The sequence below is a fragment of the Scyliorhinus canicula genome, chromosome 3, assembly GCF_902713615.1.
Source record: "Scyliorhinus canicula chromosome 3, sScyCan1.1, whole genome shotgun sequence".
Lineage (NCBI taxonomy): Eukaryota > Metazoa > Chordata > Chondrichthyes > Carcharhiniformes > Scyliorhinidae > Scyliorhinus > Scyliorhinus canicula.
This window is the reverse complement of record NC_052148.1, coordinates 55,060,831-55,084,644: the sequence shown is the minus strand read 5'-3', so window position 1 is coordinate 55,084,644 and position 23,814 is coordinate 55,060,831. Positions and strand designations below refer to the sequence as shown.

The window sequence follows — 23,814 nt, the reverse complement described above, 5'->3', positions numbered from 1 at the left end:
CCTGCTTTAACAGCTTTGTATTGTCTTCATCCCTTACCCCTGCATCCTTTTTTCAGCTGCCAAGGGGACGGATGCGCAAATTGCCTACGCAGTTTTAATACAACACGCTTTTTAATCAGCTAAAGTCCCATTTCCAGCTGCCAATAACACATCCTTAATAACTGCACCTGAAATATTATTTGTCAGTAATGGAATACAATAGTGTCCCGGCTGTGTAAATTGTAAGGCCACCGTCTTTGCAAAAACTGCTGCCTTATCCTGTTTCATATCCAGTTTCATGTATGCATTCTTCATCGACGGCCTGCTCAGAAGCAAATGTATCTCACTTGATACAACATCCATGCTAATGAAATGATTCACTATGGCAATACTGAAGGAATCGCCACTCTTTACAGCGATTTCAGAGTATTATCATCCCCAAACCTGACATTTGTGGAACTTTCAAATTCCTTAATCTTATTACGATTTTCAGCATTCAGAGTGTCCAGGTAACATTTTAACCAGTCAATTCCACACACATTAGATGTGCAGGCACTGTCCAATACAGTACAATTTTTTTTATTTTTTTTAAAATTTAGATTACCCAATTATTTTTTCCAATTAAGGGGCAATTTAGCGTGGCCAATCCACCTACTCTGCACATTTTTGGGTTGTGGGGGCGAAACCCATGCAGACACGGGGAGAATGTGCAAACTCCGCACGGACAGTGACCCAGAGCCGGGATCGAACCTGGGACCTCAGCGCCGTGAGGCGGTTGTGCTAACCACTAGGCCTCCGTGCTGCCCATAATACAGCACAATTGAAGGATTCTGCAACCAACACCCTCATTACTGGAGTAAAATGGCTTGTTGACAGGAAAATGCCTTCTTTCTGGTCACTATCCTTTTCCTCTTCCATGTCATGTGTAGTTTCAAACTATTATAACGTGTTGGACAGTTGAGAGCATAATGGTATTGAGAGTCACACCAAAAATATCAATTTATCATACCCTGGGCATTTCTGGGGTTCATTTTCCTATTCCCATTCTCCATGTCCCTCCTTCTATTCTAAGTTTTAAATTAATTTCTGTCCTCATAATTTCCTGGTCCCCGGCGCCGATGGCGAGTGTAGTCACAAATGTTCATCAAATGGGTGAGGCTACTTTACGCGGCGCCGATGGCGAGTGTAGTCACAAATGGAAGGAGATCGGAGTATTTTAGGCTTTATCGTGGGACCAGGCAGGGGTGTCCCCTGTCCCCCCTGCTCTTTGCACTGGCGATTGAACCGCTGGCCATGTCGTTGAGGGAGTCAGGGAAGTGGAGGGGTCTGGTGCGGGGTGGGGAGGAGCACCGGGTATCGCTGTATGCGGACGACCTGCTGTTATATGTGGCGGACCCAGAGGGAGGAATGCCGGGGGTGATGGAGCTGTTAGCGGAATTTGGAGGCTTCTCGGGCTATAAGCTGAACTTAGGAAAGAGCGAGGTATTTGTAGTGCACCCGGGAGATCAGGAGGAGGGAATTGGGAGGCTCCCCTTCAGGAGGGCAGTGAAGAGTTTCAGGTACCTGGGGGTGCAGGTGGCCAGGAGTTGGGGGGCTCTTCATAAGCTTAACTTCACAAGCTTAACTTCACCAGACTAGTGGAACAGATGGAGGAGGAATTTAAAAGGTGGGACATGGTGCCGCTATCGCTGGCGGGCAGAGTGCAATCCGTCAAAATGATGGTTCTCCCGAGGTTCTTGTTCCTCTTCGTGTGCTTGCCCATCTTTATCCCTAGGGCCTTTTTTAAAAGGGTGACCAGCAGCATCATGGGATTTGTTTGGGCGCATGGCACCCCAAGGGTGAAGAGGGTCTTCTTGGAGCGGAGTAGAGATGGGAGGGGCTGGCGTTGCCCAACCTCTCGGGGTATTATTGGGCGGCCAATGTGTCGATGGTGCGTAAGTGGGTGATGGAGGGGGAGGGGGCAGCATGGAAACGGATGGAGAGAGCGTCCTGTGGGGATACAAGCCTGGGGGCCCTGGTAACGGCGCCGTGGCCGCTCCCACCCACGAGGTATACCACGAGTCCGGTGGTGGCGGCTACCCTCAAGATTTGGGGGCAGTGGAGGCGACATAGGGGAGAAGTGGGGTGCTCAATGGAGGCTCCGTTAAGGGGGAACCATAGGTTCGTCCCGGGGAACATGGATGGGGGATTTCGGGGATGGTATAGAGCGGGCATTAGACAGCTGAGGGACCTGTTTATCGACGGAAGGTTTGCGAGCCTGGGGGAGTTGGAGGAGAAATTTGGGCTCCCGCCGGGAAACATGTTTAGATATCTGCAGGTAAAGGCATTTGCGAGACGGCAGGTGGAGGGATTCCCTGCGCTCCCCGCGAGGGGGGTGAGTGACAGGGTGCTCTCGGGGGTCTGGGTCGGGGAGGGGAAGATATCCGATATCTACAAGCTTATGCAGGAGGTGGAAGAGGCGTCAGTAGAGGAGCTGAAAACGAAGTGGGAGGGGGAACTGGGGGAACAGATCGAAGACGGGACATCGGCTGATGCCCTGGAGAGGGTAAATTCTTCCTCCTCGTGTGCGCGGCTTAGCCTCATCCAATTCAAGGTGCTGCATAGGGCCCACATGACTGGGACGAGGATGAGTAGGTTCTTTGGGGGTGAAGATAGGTGTGCCAGGTGCTCGGGGAGTCCAGCGAACCACGCCCATATGTTCTGGGCATGCCCGGCATTGGAGGAGTTCTGGAAGGGGGTGGCGAGGACGGTGGGATCCAGGGTCAAGCCAGGATGGGGACTCGCGATCTTTGGGGTTGGGGTAGAGCCGGGGGTGCAGGAGGCGAAAGAGGCCGGTGTGCTGGCCTTTGCGTCCCTAGTAGCCCGGCGAAGGATTTTGCTACAGTGGAAGGACACGAGGCCCCCAAGCGTGGAGCCCTGGATCAATGACATGGCGGGCTTCATTAAGCTTGAGAAGGTTAAATTCGCCCCGAGAGGATTGGTGCAAGGGTTCTTTAAACGGTGGCAACCTTTCCTCGACTTTCTGGCTCAACGATAGGGTACTGGGACAGTAGCAGCAGCAACCCCCGCGGGGCGGGTGAGGGGGAGGACGTTGGTTAATTTTTTTTCTTATTTTATTTAAATTTGATTTAATTAATTTTAATTTATGGTTAAGTTCTCTTGTTGGGGGGGGGGGGTGGGGGGAGTGTGATACATGTGATGTTACGGTATGGGGGGAATTGTGGGTGTTATGGGGCTGTTAGTTGCATATTACTGCTTGTTGCTATACTTGTTATATTTTTATATTTTCTGTAAAAAATTCCAATAAAAATTATTTTTTAAAAAATAATAATTTCCTGGTCCCGATCTCCTTCCATATTCTCGTAACCTGTTTGTAGCCGTACGATCTCTCCATCCTGTCAGTAGTGTATCTTCCATAGTCTGCTTTATTGCTGACTGGCCCATTTGTGACATGAGAGCCATAGGAATTGAATGTTTCCCCAGGAACTTCTTTAAGCCCTCTATCATCTGATCGAATAAGGTATCATTATCCTCAAACTAAACTCCTGTCAAAACCAGGAGTCCATCCAGGAGCCTGGAATTTCCAGACGGTGCTTGTGCAGCCTTTTGCATAGTCTGCTAAATTTGATTATGAAGTCCTCAATAGAGATATCCTCTGTTTTCTGGAATTTATCGAATTCTGACCAGGCTTCATACACACGTAACAAGTCATCCTTTTGATAAATCTTATCCATAAACTATAATAGTCTCCAGACCTTCTTCTGAGTCTAACTCTTCCAATTCCTGTTCAGAAAACGCTATGCTTTGGATTTTACTCTCATAAGGTCGAGAAAGAGCCAATGCTATACTGGTTTCCTCTTTCCCAAGGCACACAAGTGTGTCCCTTAGTCCACATAATGACTGCACTTCTCCATTAGTCGTACGATCCCCTTTCAGAAAATAATGGTGGATAGTCATATCCGATCATCTTTATCCTAGGTTCAGACATATTTCTTTTTTCCTTCTCATTCACTCCTTGGTTGATGAAAAATTTTGGGTTTTTTTCCTGCAAAGTATCTTTCAACCCTCAACATTTACACAGCAACTATCCTCTGCTACCAATGTTAGCCTCTGGCTGCTGTTGAATAAAGAGTCAAGAGTTCTGCTCCTTTTCCCAAACACCTTTAGTTTTCCTTTGAACACACAGCACCAAACTCTATCGTCACATCACATGCACCCAAGGCCAGCTGTAGCCTCTTTCCATATCAGTGCCAATTATTGGATCAATGAGACATCAAATTGGAATGTTCCTTAACCCATTCCTTAACAGTGTGGCGGCACAGAAGTAGTGCAGGGATCAAGAGAGGTGATGGAAATGTAGACCTGGATATCATAAAAAACATGATTGAGAGAGAGGAGTTTTCAAAGATTTTTATTGGTTAAAAAAATAATCAAGTCATGTGCGACTGCAAGGTAATCTTAAAATTGCATCTAGTTTTGGCAGAGTAAAAGTGCGGCCTTCTGAACTTGAACGCAATTTGAGTCAGAACTCTTATTGGATGCATAACCTAGCTACCTCGGGGATGGTTCAGCACAGTGGGCTAAACAGCTAGCTTGTAATGCAGAACAAGTTCAGCAGCGCGGGTTCAATTCCCGTACCGCCTCCCCAAACAGTTGCCGGAATGTGGTGACTCGGGGCTTTTCACAGTAATTTGATTTGAAGCCTACTTGTGACAATAAGCAATTTTCATTTTGGGGCTGGTTTAGCACACTGGGCTAAATCGCTTGCTTTTAAAGCAGACCAAGGCAGGCCAGCAGCACTGTTCAATTCCCGTACCAGCCTCCCCGAACAGGTGCCAGAATGTGGCAACTAGTGGCATTTCACAGTAACTTCATTGAAGCCTACTCGTGGCAATAAGTGATTTTCATTTCATTTTCATTTTCCATATAATAATAATAAATAATAATAATTGCTTTTTGTCACAAGTAGACTTCAATGAAGTTATGCGGGAGAATGAGAAGGATGGTCAATTATGAAGGTTTTGCTGTGGACAAGGGAAACTGTGAGGACATGGCTGAGAGCTTCAAAAATTGGTGTTATGGAGGATGAAAAACATGGCAGCGGGGAATTTGAGAGTGCATTCTAAGGGACATCCAGAGGAAGTGGTGTTGGAAGAGTTTGGGAGATGTGGTTTCACTGCAATTGTTATAATTAGGGTCGAAGTTCCACTCATAATAGTACCCTAGCATAGAAGATACATAATTATTTGTAAGAAGATAAAATCAAAACACTTTCACCCATATATGTATTATTTAAATTTTTTCAGTTCTATTTTTTTCTATGAACTTATATAATGCTGAATGGATTTCCAAGGCAACTCCTGTCCTCGACCCTATATACAGTATTGGAAATCTAATGTCAGCACTAATGCAAACTAAATGTACAGAATTCTGACCACACAAGGACAACAGTCTCTGTAAGCTCCCTGCCATGAAATTGTGCAGCTCTCAGGAATCCACTGCGATAAACAATTCACCATTAGAAATGTAGGGCAGCAGTGGTTAGCATTGCTGTCTCACAGCACCAAAGTCCCAGGTTCGATCCCAGCTCTGGGTCACAGTTCGTGTGGAGTTTGCACATTCTCCCCGTGTTTGCGTCGGTTTCGGCCCCACAACCCAAAAGACGTGCAGGGTAGGTGGGTAGGCCACGCTAAAATTGCCCCCAATTGGAAAAACAATTTGGGTACTCTAAATTTAAAATTTGTCTCTCAGCAAATTTACATTGGAGTAAAAAGGCAAAGTTTAATTTCCTCGTTCTATTTTATTTTCTGATTAATCTGGAACCTTTCGCTTCAGGAAGATTCTAATTGTTTTCCTCTCCCAAGAGCAAGCAAGCAATATAAGATGAAGTGCAGCAACATACAGATAAAGTGAAATCAAGAACTTTTTAAAAATTAAATCAGTGGTTCTTCTTGGACAATAAGCCAATTTCAGCTTTACTAGACAATTTAAAATATTCGAGACTTCTGCATTTTACAATTAATATTCATCAGCAATATTTATTCAACTAGCATTATTTTGCTTGGATTAGCAAGGTCAAATCAGGGCTCTTGTCCTTATTGCAAAACTAAAAACCCACATTCAACCAAGGAAAACTCTTCAGAATCTAGGTTTCTGTTGACATATTTTAATTAGCAAAGTAGCTAAGTAAAATCATCCAAATGAGAGAAGATAGACTGAAAAAGGAGAGTCTCATTATTGAGGGACTTCCATATTGTATGTATTGGCATATCACTGTATCTTGACATCAAATACTTTGGAGGCACGAATTGTGAATACATAGATGTGTCAAACCAGAGCATGGTTACCAGAATCATTTAAACACAGATTTTCATCAATCTGTGCACAAATAGATTTTATTCCCATCAGCCAGTGACTGTGCCTCGTAGTGCAACTGTAACATATGATATTTCAGAATATAACAGGAGCAAGAGTAGGCCATTCAGCCCTTCGAGCCTACACCACCACTCATGGTGATCATGGCTGATCTTCTATTCTCAACACCATTTTCCTGCACTATCACCTTCAACGTTTTTAACATGTAGAAACCTATCGATATCAGCCTTGAACAAAGCCAATAACTCAAACACCAGAGTCCTGTGGGGCAGAGAATGCCAAAGATTCCTAACCCTCCGAGTGAAGAAATTCCTCATGTCAGTCCTAAATGACCTACCCCTTATTCTGAGACTGCACCCCCTGATTTTAGATATACTATCCAGAGAAAACATCCTTCTTGCATCTACCTGCTGAGCCCGGTAAGAATTATGTGTTTTTTATAAAATATTTTCATTCTCCTTTTTCACAATTTGTCCAAAACTTACACCCAACAATAAGCAATAATCAGAAACAAATGTTATGTCAATCCCCATATGAATAACAACGCTCCCATGCTCCCACCAAAACCTCAAACATTAGCCCGCATGTTAACATAAACAAATGACAAAAAGGAATCAGGAATCACCCATAGTCACCATTAAAACTCTCAGTCTCTCTCCCCCCAGCCCCATCCCCCAATAATGTTCGATGTAATCCAATTCTCAAAAGTGCATAATGAATAACACCCATGAATTGTAGAACCCCTCCATCCTTCCCTTCAGTTCAAATGTGACTTTCCAAGCGTCAAGAATTCCAGCAGGACCCTCGCCACGCCAGGGCACAGGGTGGAGAGGTTGATCTCCACGCTAACAGGATCTGCGTTCGGGCAATCAATGAGGCGGAGGCGCCAACATCTGCCTCCACGCCCGTTCCCAATCCCGGCGGGTCCAGTTTCACGTACAACATTTTAGAGATTATCTAAAAACCTCCTTCCAGTGATCCTCCAGTTTTGGACAGGACCAAAACATATGAACATGGTTTGCGGGGACGCCCACGGATCGTTCACGCACATCTTCTACCCCCTCAAAGAGCCAGCTCATCTTCGCTTTATGAGCCCCAATCTCGTACACAAGGTGGAGCCGTTCACCCTCCAGAGCACCTCACACCAGAACCCCTCCTCCATACCCTCTCCCAACTCTTCCTCCCACTTTTCCTTGATCCCTTCCAGCAGCGCCGTCTCCTCCTCCAAAATAGCCCCATAAACCGCCACACCATCCCCTTCTCTAGTCCCCTTGTCGTCAGCACCTCCTCCAGCAATGTGGAAGCCGGCTCGACTGGGAAGCCTGGGACACTGGAGCTGTGAAGCAATTATGCTAGCCACTGTGCTACCGTGCTGTTCAAACCACTTCTGGGTATCAACGCCCCTATTTCGGCTGCCAACAAAGTAAACTGCTCCTCGTGCTCCCCCACCACCTCCTCCACCTTCTCGATCGCCTGGCTTGAGTCTCCAGCCTCAGTTCCACACGGTTGATCCCACCTTAAACGGGTCCACCATCTTCGCCAGATCCTCCAGAGACTCCTTTCTCATCTGGCTGAACTTCACATTGAAGTCTACCAGCTGCTCCATCGACCATTGAAACGGTATGGCCAACCCCTTGCCCTCCATTGGGAGCGCAGTCGGGGTGGGGCGGTTGGCGCTGCCGAACTTTCACAACTACTACTGGGCGGCCAATATAGCTATGATCAGGAGGTGGGCGATGGGAGGAGAGGGTAGCAACTGGAGGCAGCATCATATAAAGGTACTAGTCTGGGAACTTTGATAACGGCTCCTTTGCCGTTCTCGCCGACCCGTTACTCCACAGTTCCGGTGGTGGCGGCGCCACTGCGGATCTGGGGACAGTGGGGGAGGTACAAGAAGGTGGAGGGAGCGTCGGTCTGGACCCCGATATGCAACAATCACAGGTTTGTCACAGGTAGGATGGATGGTGGGTTCCAGAGCTGGCAGAGGGAAGGCATCAGAAGGATAGGAGATCTGTTCATAGGCGGAAGTTTTCCCAGTTTGAAGGCGCAAAAGGACAAATTTAATCTGCCGCCAGGAAACGCCTTTAAATATCTGCGAGTACAAGTCTTCCTGAAAAAACAGGTGGTGACCTTTCCGACGCTGCCGCCACTGAGGATACAGGACAGGGTGGTCTCCGGCATCTGGGTGGGGGAGGGGAAGGTGTCGGATATCTACCAGGAACTACAGGAGGCGGAGGAAACCCCCGGTGGAGGAGCTCAAGGGCAAGTGGGAGGAGGAGCTAGGTGAGGAGTTGGAAGCGGGTCTGTGGGCAGAGGTCCTGGGCAGGGTTAATTCCTCCTCATGTGCCAGGTTCAGTCTAATTCAATTTAAGGTGGTCCACCAGGCACACATGAATGCAGCGAGAATGAGCAAGTTTTTTGGGGTAGAAAACAGTTGTATGAGGTGCAAGGGCAGCCCTGCAAACCATGTCCACATGTTTTGGGCATGCCCGGAGCTTAGTATTCTGGCAAGGGTTCGCCCTTGTGATTAATCAGCCTTTAATTCCATCAATTTCCCCAAACACCATTTTCCTACTAATACTGATTTCCTTCAGTTCCTGCCTCTCACTAAAATCTGTGTTCCCAACATTTATGGTACATTGACGGCCCGTAACTTTCTCAGAGTGGGACTCTCCAGCGGATTGCCTCTCTGGACAAACTCACATTCGCTGGGATTTCAAAGCCACAGTTTCGCTCAACCTTTCTCAATGAGGCTAGGTGAGACACGAGTAGAGAAACGCACCCCGGCTGAATCGGAATGGAGTAACTGGAGTGCAGAGAGTTAAGTCATTCTGTGGTGATTGCAAGATGTTTGAAATATTGACTTCTAAATATTGGAACAAACGTTAAAAGTCGGAGCTTATAGTGTGTGGCTGCAGTGGTATTGGGTTTAAAAAGGGTTTTGATTTGCTTCTGGGGAATAGCAGGTGAAATTGATGAGAGCGGATTTTTCAGTCGAGGCTAATGGACTGTGTTTCGACTGGGGAAGTCACTGGGCTTTTGCAGCCTGCCGGGATCATGTGTTTTCCAGCTTGGGGAGATGAGGTAATTGCTGGGTGGTGCTCAGAAAGGCAGAGAGCCAGTGAGTTTGGAACGAGAGAGGGGGGGGGGGGGCGCGAGAGAGAGGGGGGGGGCCGCGAGAGAGAGGGGGGGGCGACAGAGAGAGGGGGGGGGGCGCGAGAGAGGGGGGGGCGCGAGAGAGAGAGGGGGCGAGAGAGAGAGAGGGGGGCGAGAGAGAGAGAGGGGGCGAGAGAGAGAGAGGGGGCGAGAGAGAGAGAGGGGGCGAGAGAGAGAGAGAGAGGGGCGAGAGAGAGAGAGGGGGCGAGAGAGGAGAGAGGGGGCGAGAGAGAGAGAGAGGGGGCGAGAGAGAGAGAGGGGGGCGGAGGAGGAGAGAGAGAGGGGCGCGAGAGAGAGAGAGAGAGGGAGAGGAGAGGGGAGGGGCGAGAGAGAGAGAGAGGGAGGAGAGAGGAGGAGAGAGAGAGGGGGGGGCGAGAGGGAGGGGCGGGGGGAGGGAGAGAGAGAGAGAGAGTGATGGGGGGAGAGAGGAGAGGGAGAGAGAGAGAGAGAGGGGGGAGGGAGAGAGAGAGAGGAGAGAGGAGGAGGGGGCGAGAGAGAGAGAGGGAGAGAGAGGGAGAGAGGGGGCGAGAGAGGGGGAGAGAGAGAGAGAGAGAGGCGAGAGAGAGGAGGGAGAGAGAGAGAGAGAGGGGGGCGGAGAGAGAGAGGGGGGGAGGAGAGAGAGAGAGAGGGGGGCGAGAGAGAGAGAGAGAGGGGGCGAGAGAGAGAGAGGGGGGGGCGAGAGAGGAGAGAGAGAGAGAGGGGGCGAGAGAGGAGAGGAGAGAGAGAGAGGGGCGAGAGAGAGAGAGAGGGGGCGAGAGAGAGAGAGGGGGGGGAGGGAGAGAGAGGGGGCGAGAGAGAGAGAGAGAGAGAGAGGGGGGGGGAGGGCGAGAGGAGGAGAGGAGAGAGAGAGAGAGAGAGGGGCGAGGAGAGAGAGAGAGAGGGGGCGAGAGAGGAGAGAGAGAGAGAGAGGGGGCGAGAGGAGAGGAGATGCGAGAGAGAGGGAGAGAAGGGCGAGGAGAGAGAGGAGAGGGAGCGAGAGAGCGAGGGAGGGGAGAGTGAGAGGAAGAGAGAGATGCGAGAGAGGGAGAGAGAGGGGGCGAGAGGCACAGAGAGAGGAGAGGGGGAGAGAGAGAGAGAGAGGAACAGAGAGAGGAGAGAGGGAGAGGGGGGGCGGAGAGGAGAGAGGGGGCGAGAGAGAGAGAGGGGGCGAGAGAGGAGAGAGAGAGAGGGAGGGGGCGAGAGAGAGAGAGAGGGGGCGAGAGAGAGAGAGAGAGGGGGCGAGAGAGAGAGAGGGGGGCGAGAGAGAGAGAGAGGGCGAGAGAGAGGGGGCGAGAGGAAAGCCTCTGCCTGGTCCACAATTCTTTCCAAGTAGGGTAGTTAAAAAAGAGTAATAATATTTTAAATCAGAGCAGTCTTGTCTGAAGACAAGGAAGACGCTGAAACAACCGAGTTGAAGACATTCAGCTGCAGTCTGAAGGGGTTCCAACCAGAGCCAAATCAGTTTTATAAAGCAAATATTACTCTATGTCCAGTTAATCCACCATAGGCAACTCGTATCTCACACGATCATTGTTCCCTTTATTTAGATTCAGAACCAGAGGTTCAGAATCAACTACGTCACTCTCCATCTTGATCAAGAATTCCAAAATAGTTCCCTTTTACATACCTGTAGAAGTTAGTACATTCCGTTTTTGTGCTTCTTTAGTTTACTGGTAAAAGATTCTTCATATTTTTCTTGATTCTCCTTTGCAGAATTCTAAAATGCTCACAATTCTCAGGCTTACCTCTTTTTGGCAACTTTATGCAGCTCTTCTTTTGATCTAATATAATTCCCGATTTCTTGTGTTTTCTGCAGTTGAATACGGTCTTTCATTGGTTTTTTAAGCAATATATTTTTGTTGTAATAGATTTAAAATAGCCTGTTCCAGAGTTGGTTCCTCAATGTACTACTCTAGAAAACCATCTTGCATACATTCTAAGAATAAGTCCTCTTCAAAATTAGTACTGGCTAGGTTTTCCCAATCTTTATGTAGATTGAAATCCCTCATTACTGTATTCGCCTTGTTGCATGCACCTCTAATTTCCTGATTTATACGGACAGTTAGATTATCACTGCTCTTGGATGGCCTACAATTCTCACCAATGTTTTCTGACCCTTGCTGTTTCTTAGTTGTACCCAAACATAGTCCTAATCTTGATCTTTAGAATTAAAAGGTCATCTCTCACTACAATACCAATACCCTCTTTAATGATCATGGCTACCCCACCACCTTTTCCCAACCACCTGCCCTTCCTGAATGCAGCATACCCTTGAATAGTCAGGGCCCAGGTTTGGTTTCCTTGTAGCCACCTCTCTGTAATGGGTATGAGATCATACCTGCAGTTACAATACCTGTAACTTCAATTATAAATTTGTGTCCAAGTTGCATTTACATTCAGAAATGATAGTAAGTAGTAACGTTTAATCCATAACAAGTTCACATTAAGCACACATCATCTTACACATTTTTTAAATCCCCAAAAATGACACCATGCATTTAAACACAAAGAAGCTATTCCATGCATTACAGAGCAAGCGCAAGTGAAAGAAATATAGAAAACAATAACCACTTCAGAAGTGACGTGGGAATCTCTGAACATTTGGGCTATACCAGTCAGTTCAAATTTTAGTCAACAGAAATTCAAATCCACATACATATATTAGTAGAAACACAATAATACTGCACACATTTTTATATGGTCTGGAATTGGGCTATGTTGCTCACTGACTATTCCAAAATGTGCAGCTTCCTTTACAATATTTCAAATAACAAAACAGCACATGCCCATCTACAATCGGATAACATCCAGGTTTGGGCTAATAATCGGTACATAACGTATAATACCAGCTGACAACCATCTTGAACAAGAAAATACCTCACCACTTCCTGACCTTTTCAACAATACCAGCATCAGATCACACCCATCAGCTACATCTTGTAGTCACCACTGAATAAAAGCTGAATTTGTTCACCCACCTCAACACCACAGCTAAAGGAGATCATAGGCTGATAATCTGTGATGGATGGCTCACTTCCGACTAAAAAAAGCCTCTCCACGGTCTACAAAGTTCGAATCGGAAATGTGGTGAAATATTTGGCACATATCTGGACAGGGACAATGCAACAACATTCAAAAGCTTAAACACCATTGGTAACCTGTTGCTGGATTCCATCTCCTCCATCACGGAGGCACTATGGCTGAAGAAAATATGATATACACGATTCAGTGGCAGCAACACATGAACTTGACTTGGACAGCACCAGCCTCCCCAACAAACTCTCCAACAGAGAAAACTAACAGCAACAATGTTGGCAGCATGGTGGCACAGTGGTTTGCACTGCTGCCTCACCACGCTAGCAACCCGGGTTCAATTCCAAATTTGGGTGACTGTCTGTGGAGTTTGCACTTGAGTTTCCTCAGTCCAAAGATGTGCAGATTATGGGAATGGGACAAGGGAGTCGGCCTAGGCAGGGTACTCTTTCAGGGGGCTGGTGCAGAACCCATGGACTGAATGGCCTCCTTCTTGCACTGTAAGACGTTTCATGTATGGTTCTAATGCAGCAAAAACAACTTCAATTCCAAACTGCAAACCATCCTGACCTGGACATACAACAGACATCCTTCACTTATTTAATCAATATCTTCAAATTTATTAATTAGTACAAGCATCATCACAAGGACTGCAACAGTTCACAGAGGCATCCACCACCACAAAACAACTAGTGATGGGGAACAAATGCCGCCTTGGCATATCGCCACGGTCCCAAGAACAAATAGAAGATAATAACTTTCTGGTCAGGTTAGAAGACTGACGGCCGTTATTTCACATTACAGAACAGGAGGGTTTTTTGTAGCTTTCAAGTCAACTGCATGAACAAACACCACAACAAAAAAAACTTCATTTGAAGAAACAGAACTTTGAGTACTGCTGAAAGAAAATTCTGTTAAGCTTTTCGTCTTACAATCATCAGGGCAGATTAGCAAGAATACCCATTGTAAAGAAACAACAATTTATAATGCATGAAGATTGCACTGATTAGTTGCAAAGTGGACTCTGATTGGTCAAGACATTGCCATGGAGAATACACTATAGAGGACATGCAGTAATATAATAATAATCTTTATTAGTGTCATTACATTAACACTGCAATGAAGTTACTGTGAAAGTCCCCTCGTCGCCACAGTCTAGTGCCTGTTCAGGTACACAGAGGGAGAATTCAGAATGTCCAATTCACCTCTCAAGCATGTCTTTCGGGACTTGTGGGAGAAACCTGGAGGGCCCAAGCCGGGAATCAAACCAGATTTCCTGGCGCTTTGAAACAACAGTGCTAACCACTGTGCTACCCTACCACATAAATTGTTATTTTTGCACAACTGTCCTGATGAGGGCAAGACAAAAAGATTCCACAGATGTCTCTTTTTCGGCAATAATTCAATGCAACAATATTTGCAGAAATTGAATGACTGGTATATACCGTTAATTTATACTTTTAGGGTAGAAAAATATCCAAATATTTGGCCAAATAGTTCAATTAACAGAGTGCCTGATTCAGTACTAACATATATACACCAGTATTAAAACATACCAACACCATAAGAACACACAAATGGTATGAATCTTCACTTCAAAATTTAATGCACTAATTAATTACACAGCACAAATTATTTAATTACACCAGAACGACTGAAAATTCATTTCTGATTTTTCTAAAAAAAGACAAAATAGCCAGAGATTCATTCCACTGGTAAGTAAATCAAAGACACAATCATAATCTTACGGGTGAACTCAGTACATGCAGTATGAGATTCGAAAGGCAGAATAGACCTTTTTTACCAATTCAGTTATGGGATGTGGGCATCATTGGCTGAGCCAGCCTTTTTTGCCCACCCCTAAAATCCTTAAAAAGATGGTTGTGAAAAGCTATAGCTCACCTATAGCTATAGGTACACCCACCAAATGGTAAAATATTGCAGCATGCTGCTGTGCAGAGGGACCTGGGTGTCCTTGTGCACGAATTGTAAAAAGTTGGTTTGCAGGTGTAGCAGGTAATTAAGAAGGCAAATGGAATTTTGTCCTTTATTGCTGGAGGGATGGAGTTTAAAAACAGAGTGGTTATGTATAGGGTGCTGGTGAGGCCACACTTGGAGTGCTGTATATTGTTTTTGTCTCCTTACTTGAGAAAGGATGTGCAGGCACTAGAGAGATTGCAGAGGAGATTCACTAGGTTGATTCCAGAGTTGACAGGATTGGCTTATGAGGAGAGATTCAGTAGAATGGGACTATACTCATTGGAATTTAGAAGAATGAGGGGGGAAACTAATAGAAACATAGAAAAATTATGAAAGGAATAGACAAGATAGAAGCAGGGAGGTTTTTTCCACTAGCAGGTGAAACTAGTACTAGGGGAAAGACTCAAATTAATGGGGAGCAGATTTAGGATTGAGTTGAGGACATACTTTTTCACCCAAAGGGTTGTGAATCGGTGGAATTGAAGCAGGTGAAGCTACCTCGTTGATATTCTTAAGGTAAAGACAGTTAGATTTTTGAACAGTAAAGGAATAAAAGGTTACAGTGAACGGGCAGGTAAGTGAAGCTGAGTCCACAAAAAGATTAGTCATGATCTTGTTGAATGGTAGAGGAGGCTTCAAGGACCAGGTGGCCTACTCCTGCTCCTAGTTCTTATGTTATCATGTTTTATGCTGTTATGGAGGGAGTTCAGGATTTTGACCCAGTGACAGTGAGGGAACGGTGATATATTTCCAAATGAGGATGGGGAGTGGCTTGGAGGGGAACTTCCAGGTGGCGGCATTCCCATGCGTCTGCTGCCCTTGTCCTTCTAGATGGTAGTGCTTGTGGGTTTGGAAGATATCCAAGTGCTCTGATGAGCTCCTTCAGTGCAACTTGTAGACACTGCTGCCACTATGCATTGGTGGTGGATGGAGTAAATCTTTGTGGATGGGGTGCCAACCATGTTGGTTGCTTTGCCCTAGATGGTGTCAAGCTTCTTGAAAGTCGTTGGAGCTGCACTCACCCAGGCAAGTGGAGAGTATTCCATCACACTCCTGACCTGTGTGTGTTGTAGATTGCGGACAGGCTTTCAGGAGTCAGATAGTGAATTACTTGCTGCAGGATTCCTCGTCTCAAACCTGCTCTTATAGCCAAGTATTCACATGGCTCATCCTGTTCAGTTTATGGTCAATAGTAACCCCAGGATGTTGATAGTGGGAGATTCAGCAATGGCAATGTAATTGAATGTCAAGGCACTGTTGGAGATTATCACGGTCTGCCACTTCTCAGCCCAAGCCTGGATAGTGTCTGGATCTTGCTGCATTTGGAAATGGACTGCTTCACAATGGTCAATGTTAAATAATTACAACAGCCAGATAATTACAGGATAATTACTAAAATTACACAAAATGCTGTGGGGAAAGCAGACACTAGGATTTATTTGGGGAAATGGTGGAAACATGGACTGTGAAAAATCATTCTCTAAGAGGTGACCAAGGTCAATGTTGCAAGGCAGCCAAATTGCCTTAAATAAAAGCAAAGTACTGTGGATGCAAGAAATCTGAAATCAAACAGAATATTCTGGCTCAACTCACAGGTCTGGCAGCATCTGTGGAGGGAGAAAGAAAGGAGTTAACATCTCGAGTCTGAAGAACAGACATACAGACTCAAAACATTAACTGTTTCTCTCTCCACAGATATTTCCAGACCTGTTGACTTTTTCCGGAACTGCGTTTTTCGGCCTTATTGTACTAAATAATTTCTATACTACTTCCACCAGCAACATGGTGCAGCAACAAACCAAATAACCAATATATGCCTTTCATTTGAAAGTTAATTGCCAAGTAGCATTCTTCAGAGCATAATAAGACTACCTCGACTCCAGTTGGGTAAACATTATTCTAGGTCTTAATTATATCCTCCAAAAAGAAAAATCAGAAGTGAAATTATCAGAAGTTGCAACATATATTTTGAAAACAACTTATATTCAAATTTTTGGGGTGCTAGAATACCAGTGTCAAAAATGATGAAAGAAGCAGCAAGCCAGCAGCCTATGTTAAGATTAACTATTGGTGTTTTAGGCACCAAATATTGCATGGCTAGACAGACACACAAAGAGAATGATTGATGATTCTTACTGGTGCCTCAAAAGGCCGAGCATAAGACAACACCTGCGGTTTGTAGAGCTCCCAGGCCTGTACAGGGTCAGGGTAACACTCATGAGGAACGTGGACAACTGCCTCCCCTACATACCCAGACTCTACATGCTGGACATTCTGCCAAAAGGGTAAATAAATGTTGGAGGAAGAGGAACAGAGCAAAAGAAAAAAGCAAATAAAAACAATTAATGTTCAAATCATATATAACAATAATGGTATCAACAAACATCAAGTTAAGTAAGAAATGTGTAAGTGGATTAACCATAAAACAAATTTTTAAATCTCTACCAAGCCAAATTACACTCTTATTGTACAGTGCACTAATTAAGTTAAACTTTAGTTTATTTAGCATATTATACAATTAATTGTGACATTTTAAAAATTACATAATGCAACACTTAAAACAATGACTGCAAAAATTATATAGTAAAATCCACATGTTCTCTTTAAAATACTGCAGAATTCTTTAATATTATAGAATTGTCTATGTGATTACTTTCAACGTATGCAATTTCAAGTACAATTTTTCTTCATCACAACATGTAACTTAGGATATAAGGCATGTCCTTTGACCAACCTCCTTGATACTTCGTTTTATTCAACTATTCATTGACATTTTAAAATATCCAATTCTAAATATTGGGGGAGGATCAAGACATTGGCCATCAAACATGTAGCCCCAAAAGCAGGTATTTTGTTGACCGGCGATATATATTCTGTTTTAGCATTATTTGATCAAGCCGACAAAGGACAGGACATTTTCATGCCGTTTTTAAAAAATAACAACAGTACTATTGCATGTCCAATGTCAGATTCAATGTACCTTCAGGCGTCACATAATTAAAGCATTTACTTTATGTCATACAATGTTTGTTACCAAAAGAAAAATAGCACATTGGGAAGAAAAAGGAAAATTCACTGCACAACATTCCTCAGTTTATTTAAGACTACAATCCAATTTCAGACTTCGGATGCCAAAAATAATCTACTAAAGCTTTGCTCAGGCAGTACATGACATCTAAATTGCTCAACTAGATTACTGCCTTCCAATTCACTTATCAAATATCTATTATCTATAATTAAAGAAAACTGAAAACAGCACATGGTGGTCAGCTGCATTGACTTCAACATTAAAATTGCATCACAAAAAATACTGTTCGAAAAAGTCAATGTTTTGATGTATATGTTGTGAAATTTCATTTTCTGAATTCACCTTGGACTCGGAGAATAATTCTCCTTTTTAGAGAATGACTCCTGCATGCAACCTCTATTTTAAAAATTGTAATCACACAGTCAGTCTTAAATTACATGAAGATCTTAAAGTAAAATACTTCACTCACAATAAGTGAAAGAGATATGCTGATAAGCTGTTATGATTCATGTTCTGGGAAAACAAAATCCCGAAAACAAGAGTGTTCTTCCCGGAACAAGTTCACAACATATTTTAATATTTTACAAATATCTTGACTCTTGGGATCATATTTCTTGAAAATGTCAAGTATATAATTGCTGTTATTCTATACTAACACATAAGCCATGGCAAAAATCAGGAAAATTACACCGTAATTTTTGAAAGGGTCAATTATGATTGCTGAAGCACAGAACAGCTCACCAGTTGCACTGTGTTAACCTCCACATTTAAAGATATTGCCCACTGGGGGTGGATGGTTAGGAGGATAATGGATGGCTGTGGAAAATAATGGCTGTAAAGTTGTGACTGAGCCCAATTATATTACACAGCCAAATTAAGAGAAAGTCAGTAATTGAAAACATTGTGAAAAATGGAAGTGGGAGAGCGAAGAAAAGGAAAGGAAAGAAAACTAACTTAGTAAAACACTTTACATTTCTGCAGCATCTTTCACAATCTCCGAATGTGCTAAACCACAGCGGAACAAGTGTTTTGAAACATAATCTTCATTGTAATGTCGGTAACATCCGCTTGTGAACATCAAGGTCCCACAAATAGCAATGAGATGAATAACTAATCACTGCTTTTGTGTGTTGATCAAGGGATAAATGTTCCCCATATCTTCTTCAAAATGGCAATTGGATCTTTGTGATCCATCGGAAAAGCAGATGTGCCCGACAACTGATCCAAAGGACACCACCACTGACAAACTAACGCTCACTCCTAAATGCCCAGATTACAGTTACAGAGCACCTCCATTCAGTCCACAAGCATGATCCTGAACTTCCAGTTGCATGCCATTTTAGTTCTCCAGCTTTTTCCTGTGCTGATCTGTGTGCCACTGGCTTGCTGCAGTGTTCTGGTGAAACTCAAAGCAAGCTCAAGGAACAGCACTTTATCTATCGACTTGGCACTCTCTTGTCTTCCAGATTAAACATGGAGTTCAACCTCTTGGGATCATAACCTCTGCCTTCGTCCTGTTCTATTTGTTTTTTCTTTTTCTTGGTTGGTCTTGTCTTGTTCATTTCTTTAACCTTTCATGTTGTGTTTAGGTGGCTATGTAGCCATTCACAGCTCATTTGGGCACGACCTTTGTTCCTTTACTATATTCATTCTACTCTCTTTGGCTATTGCATTATGAAGTATTTTGTTATTTAATCTACCCTGGCTTCTACTCTATTAGAGGCCTTCTCTTTTATTCTGCCCCTCCCTCTTAACTGTTGTGTCTTTCCTGCAGTTCCAATAAAAGGTCATCACGGCCTGAAACATCAACTTTGTCTCTCTTCACATATGCTACCTGACCTGTTGAGTATTTCCAGATTTTTTTCATTTTCTCTACCAAAACAAGGAAATATGGTAAACCTAAAAAAAAAGTTTCGGGCTCAACTGGAATATTGTGTACAGTTCTAGGCACCACATTTTAGAAAGGATATGAAGGCATTAGAGAGGGTGCAGAAAAGATTCACAAGAATAGGTCACGGTTGAGTAGTTTCAGTTATCTTGATAGATGGGAGAAGCCAGGGGTTGTTCTCTTTGGAGAAGCTTTAGAGGAGATTTGATAGAGGTGTTCAAAATCATGAGGGGTCTGGACAAATAAATATCGTTTCCAATCGCAGAAGGATCCAGAATCAGAGAAATTTAAAGAAGCAAAGGTGACATCAGTGCAGCGTGTGGCTAGGATCTGGAAAGCCCTGTCTGAAAGTGTGGTGGAAGCAGAGTCAATCAAGGCTTTTAAAAGGGACTTGGACAATTATCTGAGCAGAAAAATTGTGCGGAGCTATGAGGCAAAGCTGGGCCAGCAAGACCAGGCAGGCTGTTCCAGCAGAGAATCACCATGGACACTTGATCAAATAAGCTCCTTTGGTGCTGCAATAGTAAAGGATTGTTTACACAGGTAGGTAAATAGGGAATGGAACCAGAGGGTGAGGATTCTCACCGGAAAAAACAATGGGCAAGAGGGAGAACATTTTTGACTGAGGGCTATTAGACCATTGGATGCGTCATCACAATTAATTATTGAGGTAGAGGCTGGACAATCTTTTAGAAGAAAATATTTGAAAAGGAGGAATATAAATGTACCTGTGGGAAATAGGTTACCTGAGAGACTGCTGGTATCTCTCAGGCGCCACAGGAAAAATTGCATCCTCTTTTGCTTAAATTTCTATGCTAACTCTCTATTTAGCCTAACCTCAAGGGAGTGGTTTAGAAATATTCATGATGAGCTGAGTATTGGGCCATATGCCCTAGGAGAAGTGCCCCAAACATCAAGCTTGTTAGAATAATTGTAAGTGAGATATTTTTTTCCCCTTCACATTTCTCCTCTGTTCCTTGCTTGAAGTTATTGACTTCTTGCCAACAGCATTAGTTGCACTTTGGCATATTGCCTAATTGGTCATTATTTCTACTTAAGCCTGGATAATGTCACCACACGATTTGATCTGAGCAGAAACCTCAGCCAGGAGTGATCCTGTCCTCACATATGAACTCTCACTTGATTAGCATAAAAAGAGGAACCCAGGCTGATTTTCTCTTTTCTAAGTGAGGAAAATTCTAATGTCTTTACCACTGCCCCGATTATAATTAACTAATGCAGACTTCTTAGTACGATACCACTTGCCGCATACGTTTTCAGAACTTTTTTAACCTTATGCTTTCATGTTTCAAATTGAAGCCCTACTATTATCACACAGAAATGACTTGATGTAACATTGAATAATAAAAATGGATGATACCATGGAACATTTGACTTCATAACATTCTCAAAATTAAGCACATGAAAATTAGTTTTAAATCAGTATTCAATTCTTGAAACACTCTTCAATAATCTATAACTGCTTAGTTTTTGAGCAAAACACCAAGTTGATGAAACATTTGAAAATTAGTCAAACATAATATCCAATGGACAATAAAGTTTTTTTATTGGGATTTAAGTGCATCTCATTCCAAGAGGAGCTATGTCAGAAAAGCCTTCATTCACAAATCAACTAAATCATCACTGCAAGATTAACCTGGACACGAGGTCAAACAAAATGGTGCAGCAGTAATTATAGAAATGAAGATAGAGAATGCTGGAAATATGCACAGAATCATTGCCATCTAAATACAAGACAAATGTTCAAGTTTCACATGGAGGCTCTCCATTAGCAAAGTTTGATATCAGTCTCAATTTAGAATGTTAGCCCAGATGTTCATCGGCCTGTTTTGTGGGTCTGATTTCATTTCAAATTTCCAGAAGTCACCACTTTTTTAGTATACAATTACTTGCATTTACATCGAGCTTTATTGCATTGAAATACTCATTGGAGAGGAAGTGCAATAGCGTACAGCAAAAATGCTGCATCATGCCAACATTCACTTGGATACAGAGCCTTGCGTCTGCTCCAAGTATCAAAATACTCTAGTACCAACTTAGTACTGCTTAGTGACATCCTGGGCTAGTGCGCAATCAATTCCAATCCACAGGCCCACCCCCGCCCCACCCTACCCCACACTCTTCTCCCTCCCCCCCCCACACTCCCCCACACACTCCCCCCACCCTACCCCCCCCACCCAACCTAGCCCCCCCACCCACCCTACCCCCCCACCCACCCTACCCCACACCCCCCCCCTCCCACCCTACCCCACACCCCCCCTCCCACCCTACCCCACACCCCCCCCCCCCCCCCCACACCCCCCCCTACCCCACACCCCCCCCCTACCCCCCCCCCCCCAACAAGTCCCAACACAATAATTTGTATATCATTTCTGAAATCTTTGACCCGGGACTGCTCCAATGACTTACAGGCACCAGATTTGTAAGTAAAACACAAATATAATTGTTTATTTATAACAAGAGATAAACATTCAATGGCAATAATAACGGTTCTGCTAACCTAATTATAAACCCTCTTTTTTTTGTGGAAGGTTTTATTGAGGTATTTGTAATTTTATAATAATAACAGTGAACAGTGGGCCTTGTTTAGCACACTGGGCTAAATCGCTGGCTTTTAAAGCAGACCCAGGCTGGCCAGCAGCACGGTTCAATTCCCGTACCAGCCTCCCCGAACAGGCGCCGGAATGTGGCGACTAGGGACTTTTCACAGTAACTTCATTGAAGCCTACTCGTGACAATAAGCGATTTTCATTTTAATTTAGAACAGCACAAATACAAATATAAAATTAGTGCATGAACCACCTCCATCTCCAACAAATTTCACCTACCCTAAACAGAAAATAGCCTAACTTCCCCCACCCCCTTTTCTTATTGCCTCTGCTAACAGTTAGTGTTCCTCGAAGAAGTCAACAAACGGCTGCCACCTCCAGACGAACCCTAGCATTGACCCTCTTAAGGTGAACTTAATTTTTTCCAGTCTGAGAAACCCGGCCATGTTGTTAAAGCTCCCGAAATCAGAGATCCGGGTTAAGTCCCTCCGTGCTAACAAAATCAGCCTCCTGGCTGCCAAGGAGACAAAGCCCAAGACGTCAGTCTCTCGTGCTCCCTGGTCTCCCGACACTCCAAAAATCGCCACCTCTGGACTCGGCCCCCAAGCTTCGGACATGCCCAAAACATATGGACATGGTTTGCTGGCCCTCCCGCACACCACTCGCACCTGTCTTCTACCCCAAAAAACCTGATCACGCACGCACGCGCACAGGGGAAGTGATTTAAAAGATGGTTTTCCATCCCTCCCGTCTGCTCTTTCTGTAAGTCAAGAGAAAAATTGTCTCTTCTTCAAGACCTTTAGAGATCTCAGGAGAGATATTAGATCAGGCTTTCCTCAGCCTTACCAAAAGGAGTAAAGCATCCCCCAGCAGCCCAGAGAGAGAGACTACTTACAGCCTTTTAATCAGAAATTAAACTTTCGCAGACTGGCTGGAAAGCGTTTCAATCACCAGCCTTAGCTGACAGAGACCCAAATCTGTGTCCCTGCTCTCTACTGGTCTAAGCAGAACTAAACTCAAAATGGAGTCTGCCTTCTTTGCCAGACACTTCTGGAACTCACCACACCAATCAAAGCAAGTCCTGGGATTCCAAAGGAGTTGATTGGCTGTTAGCCAAGTCCATCAAAATGTGACATCATTGGACCAGACCAAATAGCACATTGCCCTGGGGTCTTGTTGGGCCAACCACGTAGCACCTTGTATCGGGGGGTTATTTCAGTTAGAAGTCAAAAAGGACAGAACTGCAAGGGAAAACAAGGGGACTGACAAGGATTTACAAGAGGTTCCTTACAATAAGTCTTTCTGGGATGATACAATTAGAAGGGCTTTGGATTTCTGACTCTGCATTATACTAATTTCAATGATACTATAATAATTGTTGAACAAACATCCTGCCATTCAGGATCTCATCTAATGACCCTTCAGATATGACTCTGAGCAACAAGCATTTACCAATTTCTCAATTGTAGGAAGCTTCAAAGCAAAGCGCAATCCAATCCTCAGTGAAAATCAACACACTTTTTAAGTAAGTAACTGAAATCATGATCAATTGTGGAAACCGTGGCTCATCTCCTCCACCTGCCTAGCCCTAGATTACGCGTTAACTCAGCACAGAAGATGGTGAAAGATGATCCACATGACTCAGTTCCATATGGAGTACATTTAGTAACTGAGAAATCAAAAAACAAAGAGTTTTATCTTCTTATGCCACCATTTCTCAAGCAACAATTGTTAGTGCAGGCACCACCCATGAGTTTGTTTCATATTACAGACAGCAGAGAATAAGTGCATGCGGAAAGAATTGAGATTACCAAGATTAACAGGAA

General features: G+C 44.3%; 1 protein-coding gene across 6 annotated transcripts in view; it reads right to left on the bottom strand.

The window, feature by feature from the left end:
* The window catches only part of LOC119962662 (WD repeat-containing protein 7), an 869,538-nt gene that overhangs the window by 731,390 nt on the left and 114,334 nt on the right, over positions 1-23,814 (bottom strand). For 4 of the 6 annotated variants that reach the window (XM_038790561.1, XM_038790562.1, XM_038790559.1 and 1 more), the window contains one exon: positions 16,639-16,776. The exons of the other annotated variants lie outside the window; for them this stretch is intronic. In XM_038790561.1, coding sequence (XP_038646489.1) covers positions 16,639-16,776 — 138 coding nt within the window. The remainder of the gene's footprint in view (positions 1-16,638; positions 16,777-23,814) is intronic. 6 annotated transcript variants of the gene reach the window in all.